This window comes from Brachycentrus maculatus, unplaced genomic scaffold (assembly GCF_059751285.1).
Source record: "Brachycentrus maculatus isolate JH-2025_06_01 unplaced genomic scaffold, ASM5975128v1 h1tg000070l, whole genome shotgun sequence".
Taxonomy (NCBI): domain Eukaryota; kingdom Metazoa; phylum Arthropoda; class Insecta; order Trichoptera; family Brachycentridae; genus Brachycentrus; species Brachycentrus maculatus.
In genome coordinates this window covers 8,574-28,962 of record NW_028280824.1, presented here as the reverse complement: position 1 = coordinate 28,962, position 20,389 = coordinate 8,574, and the positions used below count along the sequence as shown (strand labels likewise).

General features: G+C 33.8%; 1 protein-coding gene and 3 long non-coding RNA genes across 4 annotated transcripts; all 4 read left to right on the top strand.

Moving 5' to 3' along the window:
• Nucleotides 1–3,616: 3,616 nt before the first annotated feature.
• LOC148311180 (uncharacterized) lies at nt 3,617–7,090 on the top strand. Its single transcript, XR_015837293.1, has 3 exons — nt 3,617–4,061; nt 4,165–4,565; nt 5,518–7,090. It is a non-coding gene; the product is annotated as an uncharacterized LOC148311180 (long non-coding RNA).
• Nucleotides 7,091–7,863: 773 nt separating this feature from the next.
• LOC148311179 (uncharacterized) lies at nt 7,864–11,074 on the top strand. The gene is made up of 3 exons (XR_015837294.1): nt 7,864–8,575; nt 9,151–9,635; nt 10,133–11,074. It is a non-coding gene; the product is annotated as an uncharacterized LOC148311179 (long non-coding RNA).
• Nucleotides 11,075–12,044: 970 nt separating this feature from the next.
• On the top strand, nt 12,045–14,424 carry LOC148311178 (uncharacterized). Its single transcript, XR_015837295.1, has 6 exons — nt 12,045–12,110; nt 12,189–12,269; nt 12,553–12,806; nt 13,545–13,634; nt 13,734–13,822; nt 13,967–14,424. It is a non-coding gene; the product is annotated as an uncharacterized LOC148311178 (long non-coding RNA).
• Nucleotides 14,425–16,144: 1,720 nt separating this feature from the next.
• LOC148311177 (uncharacterized) lies at nt 16,145–19,193 on the top strand. Its single transcript, XM_088257023.1, has 2 exons — nt 16,145–16,730; nt 17,227–19,193. The coding sequence occupies exons 1-2, from the start codon at nt 16,379–16,381 to the stop codon at nt 18,582–18,584; spliced, it is 1,710 nt and encodes a 569-aa protein (XP_088113149.1). The 5' UTR covers nt 16,145–16,378; the 3' UTR covers nt 18,585–19,193.
• The last annotated feature ends 1,196 nt before the right edge of the window (nt 19,194–20,389 follow it).

Here is a 20,389-nt window from a genome sequence, read left to right as displayed (position 1 = left end):
TGTTTTCAGTAGTCCACCAATACGAACGCGTAGCGATCTTTATTGTTATTATTATTATTATTTTTTACTTCTAATACTACCATCACGCTATTTCCCCGATGGGGTAGGTAGAGAGGATGGAACGTGATAAGTAAGAACAGTAAAATATTGCTAGTTCTATGGCTTTAGTTTATTCTATACATAATATAAATTAAAAGTAGCTCTTAGGTGAGTGACTTCTTTAAAGGCGATATTTGCAAGCACAGAATTCATTCCACCGTTGACCACCGGAGAGGTCACATGTCTGTTCAGGCCCGATTAAAAAAAATGTATATTGGATATTTTTTGATTTTTTAGAAGATATGTAGAATTTTTTTATAATTTTCTTTTTATCTCCTTACCTTTCAATAACTCTTTTCTTTTCAAAACCATATAATTATTTCGAAGAAAAACTTATTTTTTTATGCAAAAACTGTGTTTTAAGAAAAAAAAACAATTACGCAAAATGTTACCTGGATTTAGAGAAAATTAAGTTGCGACTTGACGAATACTGGGCCTTAAGGAGAGTCTAATCTAGAATGACCACACGGTTTGCGGGATGTAGTTGTCACCACTGTCAGCAACATACTAACACTCCTTACAGAACGCCACACTCTTCTGTCCTGACATACTCCTAGCTTCCTTCACACCCATACATCTAGTCATACATGCCCTCCGATAACGTAGACTTTCGACACCACCACATTTTAGGTTCTGATTGATCTGGTCGTGCCAAGTCTTTTTCGCCAGTCAGTTCGGTTCTCTCGTTCACATTTGCCAAATATAATACTTAGTAATTCTCTCGTTACCCATTCACTCCACATGTCCATACCACTTTAAAGAACATTTCTTAATCTCTTAATTATCCCTAGTTCAGCTTTACATTCCTTTCTAAATGTAAGTATGTATAAAAATATCTTGATGTACTTATATATATATATATATATATATATATATATATATATATATATATATATATATATATATATATATATATATATATATATATATATATATATATATATATATATATATATATATATATATATATATATATATATATATATATATATATATATATATATATATATATATATATATATATATATATATATATATGTATCATACCATAATAATCATAATTTTGAATTAAATCATATTTCCTATACCTACCTACTTACTTATTTCAAATTGTACGATTTTTTGACAGCCGGATTTGAAAAATACATGTTCTTTTTTCTTTCGGCGTGATGTCTTTTGTTTTTTTTAACTGTTTTTTTATTGGATTTTACTGACAAAAAAATGAGTTTTTTAAAATGATTATTTATTTTTTAAACGCGTCAAACGTTAGATAACAGATGCATTGCGCAATCAAATGCACCCGTATTCATCGGACGAATCAATATGTAATATGTACAGAAGTTTGGAGATTAGTTGGTGTCACCCTGCGTAGTAAAGATAAAACTTTTAATGATAAATTAAGCTTTGTGCAATTCATCATCGTAGCGCAAAAAAAGCCAAAACAAAGGGGTTTTAAATAATAATTTGTTACATAGTTTGTTATGTAAGATAATATATATATATATATATATATATATATATATATATATATATATATATATATATATATATATATATATATATATATATATAATATATATATATATATATATATATATATATATATATATATATATATATATATATATATATATATATATATATATATATATATATATATATATATATATATATATATATATATATATATATATCCATAAGTACATCAGACAAGGGTGTAACAGATATCAACAGTAAGGTAAAGGAATGGCATTTGAGACATGGGCACATAGGACGCAGAGAACCTGATCATATTGTGAACCAGGCAATCACCATGGATCTTCCTTGAAAGACTTCTAGAGGAAGACCAAAAAAATCATGGATGCTGCAGAAAGATAACATGATTCGAAGGCATGGCCTAGGTGACGTTGTCCATGATAGAAGGACCTAGATACAACCTGAGGACAAAGAGGGCTGACTCCGACAATCTACAAAGACGATAAATTGGGATGGAGCAAGGAAGAAGATATTTATATACGTATACTGGACACAACCAGTATTAAAAAAGCCCCCCCTCTTCGACTTCCACAGTCCAAGACCTTTGGGGGGATATTTATATAATATATGGTAATAAAAATATAAAATATTCAAATATGCAAACGATTAAATGATATCGGTATTAATTTAAATATTAATAATTAACTTAAATGACTATTGTATTAATAAAGAATCAGAACGAAACGCCTCGGTAACGGTTACCTTATACACCAGAGTTTTACAACCATTTCGAACTCATTGGCCCCTAGTAGATTTGTTTTTCAGCCACCCACTTTTTGTCGTGATTTCAATATATTGCTCTAGGCAGCGGTGGGCTGCAGGGGGCTCGGAGGGGCTCGCGCGAGCTCCTTGTTAAATTTGACTTGGGCCAGCAAGCCCCAAGTTAAATTAAGAGAAATAATTATACTTAAATCAGTAATGTACCTACTATTGAAAAAAGTCATTTCTATATTTTGTCATTTGATGTGCTCATTAAGTATTATTTATTATTTAATTATTATGTATTCTGGATAGTTAAAACAAAATTATACACCTCCTCACCCCTTCGACCCTCATCCCCACCCACGAGCCCCTTGTTACAAAATTCCCACCCCATCCTCAAGGTGACCAATATTTTATTTATTAATTTAAACTTCTTGTACAGAAAAGAAATAAGTACACTGACGGGCTTGTTGCTAAATAGTAATATCTTTCAACCAACCAAAAACAGACTAGTGATATTGGTCAAAACGTTCGACATCTTTAATAGCTGTTTGCAATTAGAGGGTAGAAGTACTTGAACATAAAAAAGTATAAATTACAAATTGATGATAATAAGGATATAAAAATCACAAAAAAAACACATTTTAGACACTCACACAGAGAAATTGATTTAAATGTAAAACAGTATAAGTACGGAAAGAAAACACACAAGTATGTTTTAAATCACATTAAAAATCTGTTCAATCCTTATTTCATGGGTCATTTCTGTAATGAAACGAATACATCCGCCGAAGTAAGAAAACTCATTGGATAGGATTTTAATGAGACTGAAAATCGATGAGATTCAAGCATCTACCTTTTTGATTTTTAGTATTTTTCTTCTTTGTAAAATAAGACGAGATGAAAAATTTACATAATTCAATTGAACGATATGCAAGTTCTTTATTCGTCTTTCATTTTTCCCAACCTTTAAAAGACGCTGCTCCGACAACACTGTCTGCAATTATTAACTGCATACAAATGTAAACTGTAAATATTTTTTTTTCTCCCTCATACTCTTTATCATCTCGCTACTTACTCACTTCTAATGGTTTGAATATTAAACCTAAAAACTAAGGATAGTTTTTCTACCGTAACTGATCATACCTTTTATCTTATCGATTACGGTTCGGTACACGATAAGGAGGTGATAACCCAAAGACGTTGACCAGAATGTTAAGTTAAGTACTCTTACTCTTCGAAACGCAATGATTCGATATTGTCTATGAATAATATTATTGTCTACGTATTCCCATCGGTGGCGACGCGACGTGCGCACGCTTACAGTTAATTATCCTAATAATTTTTTATTGAACGAATAAAACCTGTAATAATTATATATTTCACTGTAGGAAACTAGTGGTTTGTTACGACAGTTAAAGTTATTGGAAAAATTAAATGATTTCCCCCAACTAACGACAATAGTTGTAGCTGTCAAAATTGAAACAGTGAATGTTCTAACATTTCAAAGTATAGAGATGTAGAAAATGGGGAGATGAATCGTGACAACTGAGGTGAGAAAGCGTTGTGTGTGATCACTTGCAACATGCATACAACTTTTCGAAATTACATCACTAAAATTGTCTGTCGATCATGGGTAGAATGGTGAATGCGATACAGCGTATAAGGGACTAAAGCTTGACCTTGTTAGGTCGCCATCCAAATAAAAATAATTATACTACAAGGTAGGCTAGGCACTATTTGTGTATCTGTGTGACATGTTCACTACTGCTAATATGTTTATCATCATGTTCTTTTCTTAATTTCATTCGTGTTTTCTATTTGCAGGAGACATGATTTTTTTCTGCCAAAACTAGAGTCGTTTGAAACACAGATGGAGCCTACTTTAGCTCCTATCAAGGCTGAACCGGGAGATGCAGAAGAAGATACTCTCCTTCTCTCTGCTGGAGAAGGGGCACTCGTCGAGGGATACTATATTTTACGACATTGTTACGTTGACTTGTCATACCCGGATGTTCCTATAATCAAGGAGGAACCAGGAAGTGGTGACGACACTCCCCATACTGGGGAACACCTCAACGAGGAGCCAGCTATACCGGGGGCTGCTACTGATCTACATCACAAATTAATATCTAGCGATATTATGTTCCTAACTGAGATAGATATTGATCTTCCTGATATAAAACAAGAATGCGCGGAATACTCAAGCAGAATGGAAGCTGAATCTAGTAAGTAACATTTTGTTATGTGAAGTAAATTATCTCCACAATTATGTCGCGGTTTCAGAGAGAGATGCCGAACATAGCGCATTTTATTGCTGGAGTTCCAAATTGTTTTTGTTGTATAATCAGGTAAAACAAAAAAACATGATATCGTTTTATTCGAACGTCGACTAAGAATTTAAATCCATTTATTAAAAAAAAACTGGTAACCCTTTTATGTGTCTTAGGCGAGCAAAAATCCACATTTATGATTAATTTTAATTTTTCTCCGCCACCATTGTTTACTATTGGTGAGCAATGTGTAAGATTATTGAATATAAGAAATCCGGTTAGTCACTACCTTGAAGTGAACGAATATTTATTTTTTACAATTTGAACGTTTGTACCAAACAATCTCTTCGCCAAATTTATTAATTATGTAACGAAAAATACCCGATAAACGTGACGCGTCTTCTCTTTTCAATCTCGATTCTAGTCCAATTATTGTTTATCGAATTTCGGCAAACCATGTTACAAAAAAAACAAGAATTCCTACATTTCTGAGGTTCAAATCATTCTGTTGGCTCACATATTATATTTTGTAAGGAAATACATTCATGACCAGAAACCTTTAGATACTCCAACAAAATTTTTGTAATGCACTTTCATAAAAATATATTTTGTCCAATAAGGTACACTGCAATACATATTGTACATACATATGTACAAGCCCCCTTTTCCTCGAGCGACTGCCTGTGTGTGTATCGGGAGTTTTTATTTTATTTTTGAAATAATGGAAAAAATACTGATAGTTTAAGTTATCGCTATGCAATACTGGTCGCGGCCCCCTTATTATTGGAGTCTATCCACTTACAAATGATGCGAACAGCACCATAGTGATGGAGGTGAAGAGAAAAAAATTCCGTATTTTTGTTGCTGTTTAGTTTAGATTTGGGGCAATATTTATTTTTGTTTTCAGATTTAACGAGAAGTGATAAAAAATCTTCATGTTCAGAGAATTTGGAGCACTCACTTTCTAACGGTGTTGAAGAAATGACATCATCGTGCTCAATGAAACAGAATCTAGGATATCATATGTCAGTTCATACAGGGAAGAAACCTTTTTCTTGTTCAGAATGTGATTATAAATGTTCACGGAAAGGGGATTTAATGAGGCACATGTCAATTCACACTGGTGAAAAACCCTTCTCTTGTTCAGAGTGTGATTATAAATGTTCACAGAAAGTAAATTTAAAGAGCCACATGTCCATTCACACTGGTGAGAAACCCTTCTCTTGTTCAGAGTGTGATTATAAATGTTCATGGAAAAGGTCTTTAAAGACGCACATGTCCATTCACACTGGTGAGAAACCCTTCTCTTGTTCAGAATGTGATTATAAATGTTCTCTGAAAGGGATTTTAAAGAGACACATGTCCGCTCACACTGGTGAGAAACCCTTCTCTTGTTCAGAGTGTGATTATAAATGTTCATGGAAAGGGGATTTAAAGAATCACATGTCCATTCACACTGGTAAAAACTGTTCTCTTGTTCAGAATGTGTTTATAAATGTTCAAAGAAAGGGTCTTTAAAGATGCACATGTCCATTCACACTGGCGAGAAACCCTTTTCTTGTTCAGAATGTGACTATAAATGTTCACAGAAATGGTATTTGAAGATTCATATGTCCACTCACACTGGTGAGAAACCCTTCTCTTGTTTAGAATGTGATTATAAATGTTCAATAAAAGTGTATTTAAAGAAACACATGTCAATTCACACCGGTGAGAAACCCTTCTCTTGTTCAGAGTGTGATTACAAATGTTCGGAGAAAAGAATGTTAAAGAGGCACATGGTAATTCACACTGGTGAGAAACCCTTCTCTTGTTCAGAGTGTGATTACAAATCTTCGGAGAAAGGAATGTTAAATAGGCACATAGTAATTCACACTGGTGAGAAACCCTTCTCTTGTTCAGAGTGTGATTATAAATGTTCAATGAAAGGGTCTTTAAAGAAACACATGTTCACTCACACTGGTGAGAAACCCTTCTCTTCTTCAGAATGTGCTATAAATGTTCACAGAAAGGGAATTTGAATATTCATACTCACATTGGTGATAAATCCTTCTCTTGTTTAGAATGTGATTATAAATGTTCAAAGAAAGGGTCTTTTAAGATTCACATGTCCACTCACACTGGTGAGAAACCCTTCTCTTGTTCAGAATGTGACTATAATTTGGCCGCTTTCTCGACAACTGCTTGCCTCTACGGAGGACGGAGTATCAACTTAGTCTTACATACTCAGAGTTGGCAAAGGATAGTGATCTTTTGTGCCTGCAAGAATAATGCAGAAAACTATGAAATCCAGAACAACAAATTGTAGACACGTATGCAATTTGTCGATTGTTCTGGTGATGCCTTATGGCATGCCTATACAGGCCGTTTATTTTTGTCCTCAAAACGGCACGTGTACCAATTTTTACATAGCAGTATATATAATATATTCAAGAAAACACGTAGTTTTTCATAGTTTTTATGTATTAACAAAAAGAAAAGGAATGTTGACAAAGAAAATAAGGGAATAAATAATATAAATATGAAAAAAATGTTGTTTTGTATTTTTCTAATGAACAAATTTTCATGAACAAAAGTGGGTTTGCTTTTAAATAAGAATGGTATTCTTAGCAGGATTAAAAAAACCAGGATGGATCAAACAGAACCAATATAATACTATAATACTTGTGCGCCACTTTAATCCTAATTTAGGTAAAGTAAAGTCTGTAGTACAATCTAATTAAAGCTGTAAGACTTCAAATCTGTGGCGGGTGAAACATCGGAAATTCTTACAAATCACTTATGCTCTGTCCTGTAGGAAAACGATTCGAACAACAATGCAGTTAGTTGGTTTTTGTGGAAATAACTGCAACACTCACATCGGTAGTTTGAAAAGAGCAGGGAGAAAAAAAAGCTCTCAGAAGAAACCCTTCAGGTACCAGTCCAGGGTAATATTGAATAAATATGACAGTGAAAAAATCACTTATATTTATTTTACCCCCTTGGGAATCGAACCCGGGACCTCCAGAACGGTAGCCGAGCGTGCTGACCATTACACTACGGAGGCGGACATGCAGAATGCACCATTAGGTGCGGATAAGGGTTATAAGTAAATTAATATAGTTTTTAAAATTGTTATTTTGTCAGCATCTTGTGAATGTTAGCGATATTTTGAACGCAGTGAACGTGTTAAAGCATAGAGGGTACGTACATAATAAAAGTACATCACCTGTCTACGTCTTTTGTCTATGTATTTTGGATAGTGACTCGTGACGTGTTGGTGCAGTTATAAATCGTTATGTTGATTGTTTTACTATTCGGACTAGCAAAATTCGGCTACTGAATTTTCGGCTACTAAGTTTTTAGCGTAAGCGAACAATACTTCAATCATTAGAAATCTACGTGACATATTAACATAATCAACAGTCAAAATTATAATCAGAGATAGTAATAGATAATAACCATAGACAATAAAATATTTTAAGGCATAAGTAGTTATAGGTACAGGATATATACATAAGTATATATACATATAAGTATATATAAGTATATATACATAAGTAGTTATAGGTACAGGAATTATCCAGTAGTAAGTAAATTATACAACTGATTGGAATAGTAGTTTGAAAAATAGATGGATTTCGCTTCAGTCCGCATTAAGACTGAGCCGGGAGTTGCAAAATTGGATACAATCAAAAGTGAACCAGAGCCTGCTATAGGCAATAGCGATGGAAAAATATTGCATTACCCTGAAAAGGAGGAGACTATTTACCCGGAAATTCCCATCTTCAAACATGAGCCGGAAACTGATCGTGCTAAGGAAGAGACCATAACCGAGGATTCAGTACCGGGGACCAGTACTGGACTCCATTACTGCTCCCAGCCGGAGTCCAGTAAAATGCCAATACACACCGACATAGATTTATTTTATCCTGACATCAAAGAAGAATGTTTGGCTTCCTCCTGCGATATGAAAGCCGACCCTAGTGAGTAACACTGTATTCCTTAATAATTTCAGTTAGATTCACAGTTAGCGGGGAAATTCGTGATACTGTATTAACAAAGTACTTGTTCGTTATTATTTTGTCAATTAAATATATTTAAATAATTTAATAGGTATATTATTAGATTAAAACCAATATTTTAAGCTTTTCCACTTTTTTTATTTGACCAGCGACCGGGTTTCGTCGTTACCGACATCATCAGACTGGTCAGTCATGATGTCGGTAACGACGAAACCCGGTCGCTGGTCAAATAAAAAAAGTGGAAAAGCTAAAAATATTGGTTTTAATCAAATAATATATTAAAAATGCAATTCCATCACGAAGTGTCAGTGGATAATATAAATCTAATAAATAATTTAAATCTAGTATTTCAAATACTTGAAAGTGGTAAGGTCAGTAGTAGGTAAGAATAATCGGCAGGTATGTATTGGGAGATGCATGAATGTGGAAGAAGCGAAGATGGATTAGTGTGGCGTTCTATTCTCTCCGCCTACCCCTGCAGAGAAGCGGCGTGATGGTTATTTAGTTATTTTAAAATATATTCCATTTGTTTTCAGAAACGCAGAACAGCAGAACAAGACTAGAATATTCAGTGAACATTGATAAATCATTATCCAACCAAATCAGAAAACTAAAGTACTCATGTTTAGTATGTGAATATAAATGCTCACAAAAAGGACACTTAATATCACACATGTCAAAACACACTGGTGAAAAACCATGCTCAGTAGGTCTATATAAATGTTCAGAAAAACACGTTTTAGTAGCACAATTGGGGGAAAAGTACAATTCAAAACGACCATCATCCGGAAGAAGGCGAGTGTCTGACAATCCCACTCGACTTACAGCTAGACATTTCATTTCTCCTGTGCCTCCAACCCAAGCAAAAGGAAGCAAAACACAGCGCAAGTGTCATGTTTGCAGACATACTGTAAATAGAACAAAACAAAGAAAGGACACGAGATACATGTGCCGTGAGTGTGATGTGGCCTTGTGTGTATACCCATGTTTTACGGAATATCACACAAAAAAACAATATTAGGTAATGAAAAAATGTTATGTAGATCAGAAAATACTACTTAGTAGCGTATGAGATTGCGCAAAATAAACATCCCTTCTTAACACATTGACTGCCAGTGTCAGCCACCGTTGGCCTACACAAGGCATTTGAATTTCGTCTTGTTGGCCATTGGAGGATGACAATTTACACCTTATATTGTCATATAAAGTCAATATAAGGTACAAAGTGTCAGCCTTTGTGGCCGACGAGACGCAATTGAAATGCCTTGTGTAGGCCATCGGTGGCTAACACTGGCAGTGTGTAAATATAAAAAAAAAAACTTTTCGCTTAAAGAAGACGAAGTGTGGAAAATAATTTAATAATAAATATTCCTGTATCTTTATTCAATTCTTTATTTTAGTGCTTTCACACAAACAGCATGGTAAGATTAACATATTGATTAACATATAATAATTGTATCTTTATTCATCATGAAACACAGATGGCGGTAAGCAAAAGTTTATCTTAATTTTTTCCAGAAATATTACCTGAGCTTGTAAAACCGATGGTTGACAACCCATTTAAAAAAAACATCGATGATTTTGATATAAAACATGTTTACTGGTGTTACCGACAACACGTAGTCGCACACGCAGTACTGGGATAACGCGACGCGTCTGCCGAAGCCGGCCTGGCGTTGTGAGGAGCAGGCATGCTCCCGCATCTCTACTTGTCCGGCTGAAGCTTGAACAGTATATAGTGGCCCTAACAAGAAGCCTTTGTTTTCGCTTCGGCCTACTAGATACCCGGCTGAGGTACGGGTAACAGGAGCCGAAATAAACAGAGCCTACATACTATCAAGTCAACATCACAAGCCCTGATAAGGGCTTTCCAACCTTCCTTATTGATCCGATGAGGCTAAAGACTGGAGATTTGTGTAATTTTGAATGTTCTTGTAAGGCGCATTTAAAATTTTACACGATATCATACACTGAAGTGAAGTCAATTTCATGTCCTGAGTGTTATTTTACTTGTAATGAAAAATAAAATTTAAATCAACAAATGTTTACTTATACTGGTACGAAACCATTTTCATGCCAGAGTGGCCATTACTTTAAAGTCACTTTATAAAAGTTTTTATTATTTTTATTTAAAAAAAAACACGTTTTTGCACACCGGGGTGAAGCATCTCTGAAGAATCATCTGAAGAATCTCATGCACTGATTGCGATTTTCATGTACACAGGCATCCAAACTAAAGAAACACATGTTAACACATACTGGGAAGGCAACATTTTAACTCCAGGGTGTGAAATCAAATGTATGCATGCATGACTCGAATTCAAAATTTCACATTTTAAATCTACCATGTAAAACAACTTTCGTGCCCAGATTGTAAATTTAAATGTTCTCGTAAGGTGAGCTTGAATTACACATGATAAATCAAACTGGTGAAAATCCAATCTCGTGTGCACACTGTCAATACAAAAGAGGTCATAAATCACATTTGAAAAAACACAAATTAATTCACATTAAGAAAACAATATAACTACAAAACGAATGAAGAATGAAAAAAGTTCAAACACAAAAAACTTAACCCTTTGGCTACCGAAATCCAGTATTGGCTTTCGGTTCTCAAGCGAAAAAACCGGATCTGACAGATCTGACGTAATGATTAATCAAAGTATCAAATACATTTTGGACAGTATATTAGGGATTTCTTCAGGGTTGTGAATTTTTTTTTATTTGTTTAATTTTTTTCCAATAAGTTGCACATCGATATTTATTAAAATGAAATGATCATTTATTTCTTACATTACAATATTACAAAAATACTCAAGAAAAACAAGGAAAATAATGTAAACTAAACCAATATTGTTCCCGCGAAAAGTAAGTTGTGTAAAATTGTGATATTCTTCAAAAAGATAAATTTTTACGTGTCAAGGTTATAATTCACAACATGCCATAAATTTATACAAGTATAATATATACCATAACTATTATTTTATTATCCCTTAATTACTCACAAACATTTCAATACCGGATGTGGTCAATTAAGTCGGGAAGCCTTTTGATTTTCTATACTATGCATCCACTGACAGAAATACAATTTCACATGCACAAGAAATCATAATTGTCCTCAATGTGCAAGCCCGAAAATATTTTCCGTGTCATACCTACAGTCATAGTGCTTGCCTAAATGCATAGAAGGTACCCAGCCTGTGATATCTCGCGGCCATCTTTGATTCCTGCGGTAAGAAGGGTATGAAGGGGAAAAAAATAAATTTTTCGATAGACCTTGCGCAGTAGCTATTTACCGAATGACGTATCCGAGGATCTGAATGGGCTAAATTATGACGTCATGCGCAGAACAATACGAGTTTAAAAATACCTTCTATCATTTCAACTGTGGTTTACCCCCTCCCCAACCATCAAAACATATGATTTCAGTAGGTAAACAAAACTTCACCAAGATGGCCGTTTTCCCGTTGGCTTGCGGACCATTCCATTATCACGGGTATTTTTTTTGGAATCATTTGAAATAAAATGGTTTATACAAATATTATTAGTTTATATCATCTCTGTTTTGTTTCAGGTGTAAGATTTCAACTAGGCATTCTATATCAATCCAAAAGGAATCAATGTTTCACTGCCAAACATATATTGTGCAAGAAACGTAAGTTTAAATTATTTGCTGATATCATTTTCTTTATCATTTCTGCATTATCACTTTCATTATGTTGTGTAACGTTAAACTAATGTTTTTTTAAAATTATTATTTATAGTTTGTATGTAACTCAGAACTTCGTATATTTAATCTTGAATTCAACCGAATTTAGACGGCCATTTTACTACGCACTTGTTTTCTCCGGTTAATTTTAAAATTATTCAAAATATTACATATTTATGTTATTATATTTTAATTGTAATGGTTTTTACAAATTTCTTTTTTATTTCAGGGTGTATGGATAAGATTTCAATCAGGCATTATATAACAAAACGAATCTTCGTTTTTGTTTTTGAGTTTCGAGAATCGAATTTGTTTCGAGAATCCAAATCAAGAATTGATGTTTGAGATATACATTTTCCCTGTGAACGAACGAACAAAGGGATGTTATTTAATATCAGTGCGCTAGATTTAAATTTATCACTAATTGGATCTTTCCTCAACCTGCCTCTGCTAAACGAGTATTCTTTAGCAACGAAATACGACGTAAGTTAATTATCTGTTGATGTTTATTATGCTTATTTTATTAGCTATTTTTTTGTACTATGTTACACGCAATATATATATATACAATGACAGATTTAGAAGGGTTTGAATATCCTGATTTCTATAGGACAATACATAACAATGCCGAAGTGGTGAGGAGGATGTTTTACAATGGGTAGTTGCAGTCATCAAGAAGTACTTCTCCTTGTATCATGATTGAAAGTGAAATAGCAGAAAAAGGGAACCTTAGAAGAGAGGATAAAAGCGAAGATAGCAAAGAAGAAACAACACTGCAAAAAATTAAGTTTTCAGTGTTAAGATCGCATCTCGATGATCTAATAACATTTATCAACTACTCGTCAGATAACGAAGTTCTACTATATTGTATGCATTTTCGTAAATTTAGAGGGCTGATTGAAAAAAATTTTTGTTTTTTGAAAGAGTGCAAACAAAACATTTCAAAGCTGGATTACTGAAAGCGTATCGATATCAAACAGCAACATCACTTCACGACGAGTGTTCGAAGACAATATTTTTTTTTTAGTTTTGCATTGTTTATTTATATCTAAATACAGTGTTCATATTTTGAACAAGAAAAAAATGTTTATTTTAAACCTATTTTCTAACCCATTCTCTCCAATTAGTCCATTTTATCGAGGTTTTATTTCTCATATACATGTATATAGATTCTTGTGGCTCTATTACATACCCAATATTAATTTAATTATATTCTTACAGCTCTCCGTTCCGAGTTATCTAGTGCTAGCGGAGCTCTCTAATTATTATGAGCAGCTAGCAGAGCCTCTTTGTTTACTCTTGAACCCCGGTGTATGTATCTTTTTCTTTTGTGAAATCATTTATTTTACTTCAATAATATTTTAAAATCAATATATTATGTCTTGGTATTAATTAAGTTAAATTTTTCAGCTCTTTATTCCGTGTTACCGAGTACTAGCAGAGCTATCCAATGGAATCAGCAGCTAGCAGACCCTTTTTATTAGCTACTGAACCATGTGGTATGTATCTTCCCATTAATGTAATTATCAAATTTCTTATTCATTCGTTCTCATACACACCTTTTAATATTATACACGTTTCTGTGGAATTCTATGTTAAAATATTTTACTACTTTACATTTGATGCAATATAATTTATTTTAGGAGTACAGCCACCCGTTTTGTCAATTTTATTGGAGAATCGAGAGTTTCTAATCTGACTCCAAGGAATCAAAAGCTGAACATGGGCGATGAAGACGAAGAAGCAACTTCGATATGTTCAAAAGAAATCGACAACATTTGAACAATGGCACATTGCTGCTCGTAGATATTAAGAGGGGAAAGTATTAGTATAATACCTTTCGTTGTTAAATCTGATTCCTTATAGATTTATTTAATGTCAGATCAAACAATCGCATCGCCATAAAAGGTAGATGATATACCTGAAAAGATAAAGCTCTTGCTATCGCTTTATATACAGAAGGACCTAAGGGCTACAGGTTACTGGCTAAACTCTGCTTTGCCTTCTCCAGTAACCATTGAAAAATAACTATACTTAATTAGGCTGAAACCCGGCATTAATGACATATTATTTACCAATTTAAAAACAAAAGAATATAAAATTATATATTATTATTATGATATATCATAATAATGATAGATCAGTAAAAACTTGTACATAATTGTTATATTTTATGAAATGAGTCCTCATGTAAATTTCAATTTACGAAATGGATTTATCGAATTGCAATGTTTTTCGATCACACATTAACTATTAGGATAAAAGGGCTTTACACACCTTACAAGCAACCTCAATAATTTTCTTTTTTTGAAAGTGGTGCTAAACATGCAGATCTGAAGTGTTTGTTCTAACTACAAAGAAATTTATTTTATTTGGCCTTAAGCCTATAGCTATTGTGTGATCAGGGTACCACTGTGTTATTCTAAAATTGTTCAAATGAGGCCGATCTTATTTATTTATATCTAAAAGTACATTTCTATAATATATAGGTCCAAGAAAACTCTTCAGTATTCCTGGTGACTTTACAATTCGATATATGTATTTAACAATATTTCTTTATTGATATGAAACATAAATACAATATTTGGTAATGCCTTAAGCACTTTCGTTTAAAGTAATGCACATTAGTTGTAAACAAGAAGGCTTTTTGGGGCCTAGTTTGAGCATTTGAGCACTACACTGAATTTTACTGTCCGGCAGTCAGGTTAGCATGAAAAAACGGATGATTGGCTTGTGCACTTGTCCGTCTTTCTCCGGATCGGTGCGCTCAATCGGTGCACGATCATGGTTAGCATGAACTCGATCACTAAAGCTAAACCGTTGAAATCATTTTTATTTGCAATAACCGGACTGCCAAACAGTAAAATTCCGTGTAGTGCACAAGCGCCCTTAGGGCGTTTGTCCACTACACGGCATTTTACCGTCCGGCACGTCAGTTAGCGTTTTTAAACGACGATTGGCTTGGATTGGCTTGTGCTTTACTCCATCTTTCTTCGGATCGGAGCTCTTGATAGGTGCGTGAACACGTTGCGCGTAAATTCGATCACGCTACACTGTCGTAGTCGCTTTCACTTTTCAAAACCTGACTGCCGGAGGGTAAAATTCTGGGTAGTGGACAAGTGCCCTTTGTGTGTGTAATTTTAAGTACAATAATAATTTTATATATTCCTGTAATATTGTAATTTTCTTTGATTTGATCCAGAAGGTTATAGGTTTAAGAGAACTAAGAGTTCTAACAACTCGAGTATGTAATTGGTTCACCTTCCGGTTCAGTCAAAGTATGGATATAATAAACCTTTTTACCAGCTAAATGATTTTTTCATTTTTCAATTTCATTGAATAATGTCAAAATCAATATAGCCTAAATATGTCATCAACATAAAACTGTAAAATACGTATTTTGCCATTTTCCTGAAAAGGCGGGAAAATGACGAAACGCATTTTACAGAGTTTCATGTCGATGGCATTTTTAGGTTATTTTGATTTTGACATTTGAGCTTCTTCTTCCTTTTTGTCTCTATAAGGCTGTTGAGTGCATCGATCAGCTGATTTTTCTGCGTAGGTTATTTTTTAGTGTGAATAGTGAGAATATTTAATTTTCTTGATTTTTTTCAACACGTATAATCTTTTACCATACTAATTTGACAAAGATATCAATCTTTACTAGTATATAATCTTTGAAGGTACCTATATAACAAAAGTTTTGAAATTACCTGTCTACGTCCTTTGTCTATGTATTTTGGAAAGTGACGCCATTATAACTCTCCCGGGACGTGTGGCGCAGTTACATATATCTCGTTGTCAGGATGAATAAAGCTTTCTTTAATTGTTTTACTATTCAGACTAGCGAATTCCGGCTCATGAATAAGTTCTGAGCGTAACTGAAAAATCCTTCAGTCATTGGAAATCTATCGCGTGACACACTAATATAATTATCTGTCAAAATTATAATCAAAGATAGGCAATAAAATATTGTAGGGCCCTAAAGCATAGTGTTACAGAAATAATCCAATAGTAAATAATATAATTGATTGAAGTTGTAGTTTAAAAAACAGATGGAGCTTGCTTCAAAATGCATTAAGACTGAGCCGGGAGTTTCAGAATTGGATTCAATCAAGAGTGAACCAGAGGCTGCCATAAGCAATAGCGACGGAGAAATATATCATTACCCTGAAAAGGACGAGGTTATTTATCCAGAAATTCCCATATTTAAACATGAACCGGGGATTTATCATACTAAGCAAGATACCGTTACCGAGGATCCAGCACCGGGGACCAGTACTGGACTCCAGTACTGTTCCCAGCCGGAGTCCAGTAAGATGTCAATACATACTGACATAGATATATCTTATTCTAACATTAAAGAAGAATGTTTGGGTTCCTCTAACCATATGGAAGCCGATTCTGGTAAGTAACACTGCATTCCTTAATAATCTGTTAGATCCACAGTTGCCGGGGAAATTCGCGATATGAATAAAGTACTTGTTCGTCATTATTTTATCAATTAAATATATTTAATAAAAACTTCTTCACATGGTATGAACACAATATTTTCTATGTAATCGCACTTTTAGAAAACTTGTTTATAACATTTTTAATAATATTAGCTTTAATAAATAAAAATTATACCAGATTATAAGTGTCTCAACTTCTATTGTTCTTTTATATGAAAGAAGATAGAAGTTTGAGCTTTCCAGAGCTTACGACCTGGTATTTGGTTGGCTCTAGCGATCACTTCGTACATTTTATAACGTTTACCATTCTGCCCATTATCGAATATCCATATTGCATTAATTTATTACCTTCCACGTGCGGGTATACTTTGATAAAGATTGTTTGCAAAAGACAGATTGGTGTGGCGTTCTATTATCTCTGCTAGTTAATATATTCCATTTGTTTTTAGAAATGCACAACAGCAGAGCAAGGCCAGAATATTCAGTTAACATAGATAAACCATTATCTAACCAAATCAGGAAACTGAAGTACTCCTGTTCAGTATGTGAATATAAATGCTTACAAAAAGGACACTTAACATCACATATGTTAAAACATACTGGTGAAAAACCTTTCCCATGCTCAGTATGTCAGTATAAATGTTCAGAAAAACATATTTTAATGAGACATATGATAACTCACAGTGGTAAAAAACCATTTTCATGTCCGGACTGCCAATATAAGTGCTATTTTAGGCATGATTTAAAAAAACATATGTACACTCATACTGGAGAGAAACCTTTCTCATGTAGCGAGTGTCAATTTAAATTCGCACAAAAATCGAGTTTGAAAATTCACATGTTAACTCACACTCGTGACACACATGAGAAACGGGAGAAACGTTTCTCATGCGCAAATTGCCAAAACAAGTTCGCTGATAAATCGAGCCTGAAATCACATATGTTCACTCACACTGGGGAGAAACCATTTTCATGCACAGAGTGTCATTTGAAATTTTCGAAAAGATCGAATTTAAACCAACATCTCTTAACTCATTCTGGGGTGAAACCATTTTCATGTCCCGAATGTGAGTATAAATGTTCGTGGAAACGGAGTTTGACTTCACACATGTTAACTCACAAAGAGAAGTCGGTCTCATGTCCAGAGTGTAAATTTAAATGCAGGAAAAAAACAAGTTTAAAACAACACATGTTTATCCATTCTGGGACGAAACCATTTTCATGCGCCACATGTAATTTTGAATGTTCCCGTAAGGCGCATTTAAAATTACATATGATGATTCATACTGAGGAGAAGCCAATTTCATGTCCCGAGTGTGATTATACATGTAAGAAAAAATCAAGTTTAAATCGACATATGTTTACTCATACCGGTACGAAACCATTCTCTTGCTCAGAGTGTCCATTTAAAACCTTTTATAAAGAGATTTTAAAAACACACATGTTTACACACACCGGGGAGATGCCATTCTCATGCGCTGAGTGCGAATTTTCGTGTACACAGAAATCTAATCTAAAGAAACACATGTTAACACATACTGGGAAGGCACCATTTTCATGCCAAGATTGTGAATTTAAATGCTTGCATGAATCGAATTTAAAACTTCACATTTTAATACACACTGGTGAAAAACCATTTTCGTGCTCAGAGTGTAAATTTAAGTGTTCTCGTAAGGGGAGTTTAAAATTACACATGATGACTCATACTGGTGAGAAGCCATTCTCGTGTGCACATTGTCAATACAAAAGCGCTCATAAATCACATTTGAAAAAACACACATTCATTCACATCAAGAAACTAATGTAATTGGAAAACGAACGAAGAATGAACAAAGTTAAAATGTTGAAAAACAGAGTTATGAGAAATTGCTTACTAAATAAAGTAACACAACAGTGAGCTAAATGGATAGGCCATAATAAAAAGCCTGCTTTTTACAATTGCGGAAGGTATAAACTACAGAGGACAACCCCGCTTAACCTATTTGAAACAAATTATCTCTGATATGCGTTGTAGCGGATACGCCAAATATAGGATACGGATTATGGATGAAGACTGACCATGAAAGAAGCAAACCAAGCATCACAAAGATTGTAACCCAAGAAGAAGAAAACGTTAATCATAAAATTCTATCTCCAGAGACAAACGAAAGTAGGGAGAATGTTTTTATTGTTTTGTTCAACAAATTGTACGCGATACAGAGTGACATAAATTTTCGTGGAAATATCACTCCGATAAAACTTGTTCAAATCTCGCTCCAAACCTATTAAATTATTGAAGCCGTGTTTTTTTTTCTACATTTTAGTATAAATGCATTTAAAAAAAGCAGCAATTTTCACCGGACAGGTTTTTAATGAGATGAAAATTTATGACCTTCAAGCATCTGTTTTTTTAAAAAAACAGCAGTCCTTTACCAAAGAAAAATCAATAACAATTGCACTTGTTTCAATGATCGTATTCCATTTTCGTTTAAGCTACGAATGTTTACTGTCTAGTTATATATTGATAAAATAAATGTAGGTTCGTAAAGCTCGTTACATTCTCACTTACCTATCCTAATCTAACCCCAGACACACCTGGCCTCGACAATACTTCCTGGATAAGACGCATTCTCCTTTTTACTTGATTTGATTTTTCAAAAGGTAGATAAGAGCTGTGAAGTTATTATTTTTGTTTTTGAAAGTATTTATAATAGTAGCGGTAATGCTAGATATTTAAAAAAAATAGGATTTCGCATGTAAGAGGAATCATAGTTTTATCTGAATTCCCAAAAATATTTGCTGTATATAACGGCTTTAACGGTACTTACCTAAGTTTAGACTACAGCTAGTCACTAGACTCTAGTCTAAACTTAGGTAAGTATTTATTCTTTGGTTTGATGTGTAGGCACCCTCTAGTGACTAGAAATTACAAAGAATTAACATCACATGTCTATGTTTTCTGGCGAGTGATGGTCTTGTGACGTGTCAGTATATATTATTGAATTGAGCGTTTACTCTTTGTTAATATTCTGGCTACAGTATTCCCGCCCATGAAGAAGTTTTAAGCGTAACTGAATAAGCATTTAATAATTGAAAATCTACCGAATGATATTCTAATAAAATAAAATGTCAAAATTATAAACAAAATCAAACCAAAGGTAATTCATATGCGGTAAAATATTGGTCTACGGCCTTTGAGCGAAATGAGTTTTTACAGGAATTATCAAGAATTTAAATTTTGAAAACAAATGGAAGCCGCCGCATCGTGGATAAAGCCTGAAACGAGAGTTGTGGAATAGAATACTATCATGAGTGGAACAGTCTCATATAGGCATTAGTGATTGGGAAATTTTGCATTACGGTACAAAGGGGGAGGTTGTTTACCTGGAAGTTCCCATCATCAAAAATGAACCGGGAACTGATCATACTAAGGAAGAGATCATAAGCGAGGATACAGTGCCGAGGACTAGTACTGGAGATCAGTACTGGGGATTGTCCAGCAAGATGCCAATGCGTAATGACATAGATATTTCTTACGTTAAAGAAGATTATTTGAATTTCTCTCGAAACATGGAAACTGACTCTAGTAAGTGGATAATACATTAAAATCTGTATTAATTGAAGTCAGACCCT

Bases quoted from the DNA above. Each gene is read 5' to 3' on its own strand.
- LOC148311177 (XM_088257023.1), top strand. From the start codon at position 16,379: ATGGAGCTTGCTTCAAAATGCATTAAGACTGAGCCGGGAGTTTCAGAA. The intron at 16,731-17,226 runs GTAAGTAACACT...ATTTGTTTTTAG, and splicing joins CCATATGGAAGCCGATTCTG to AAATGCACAACAGCAGAGCA.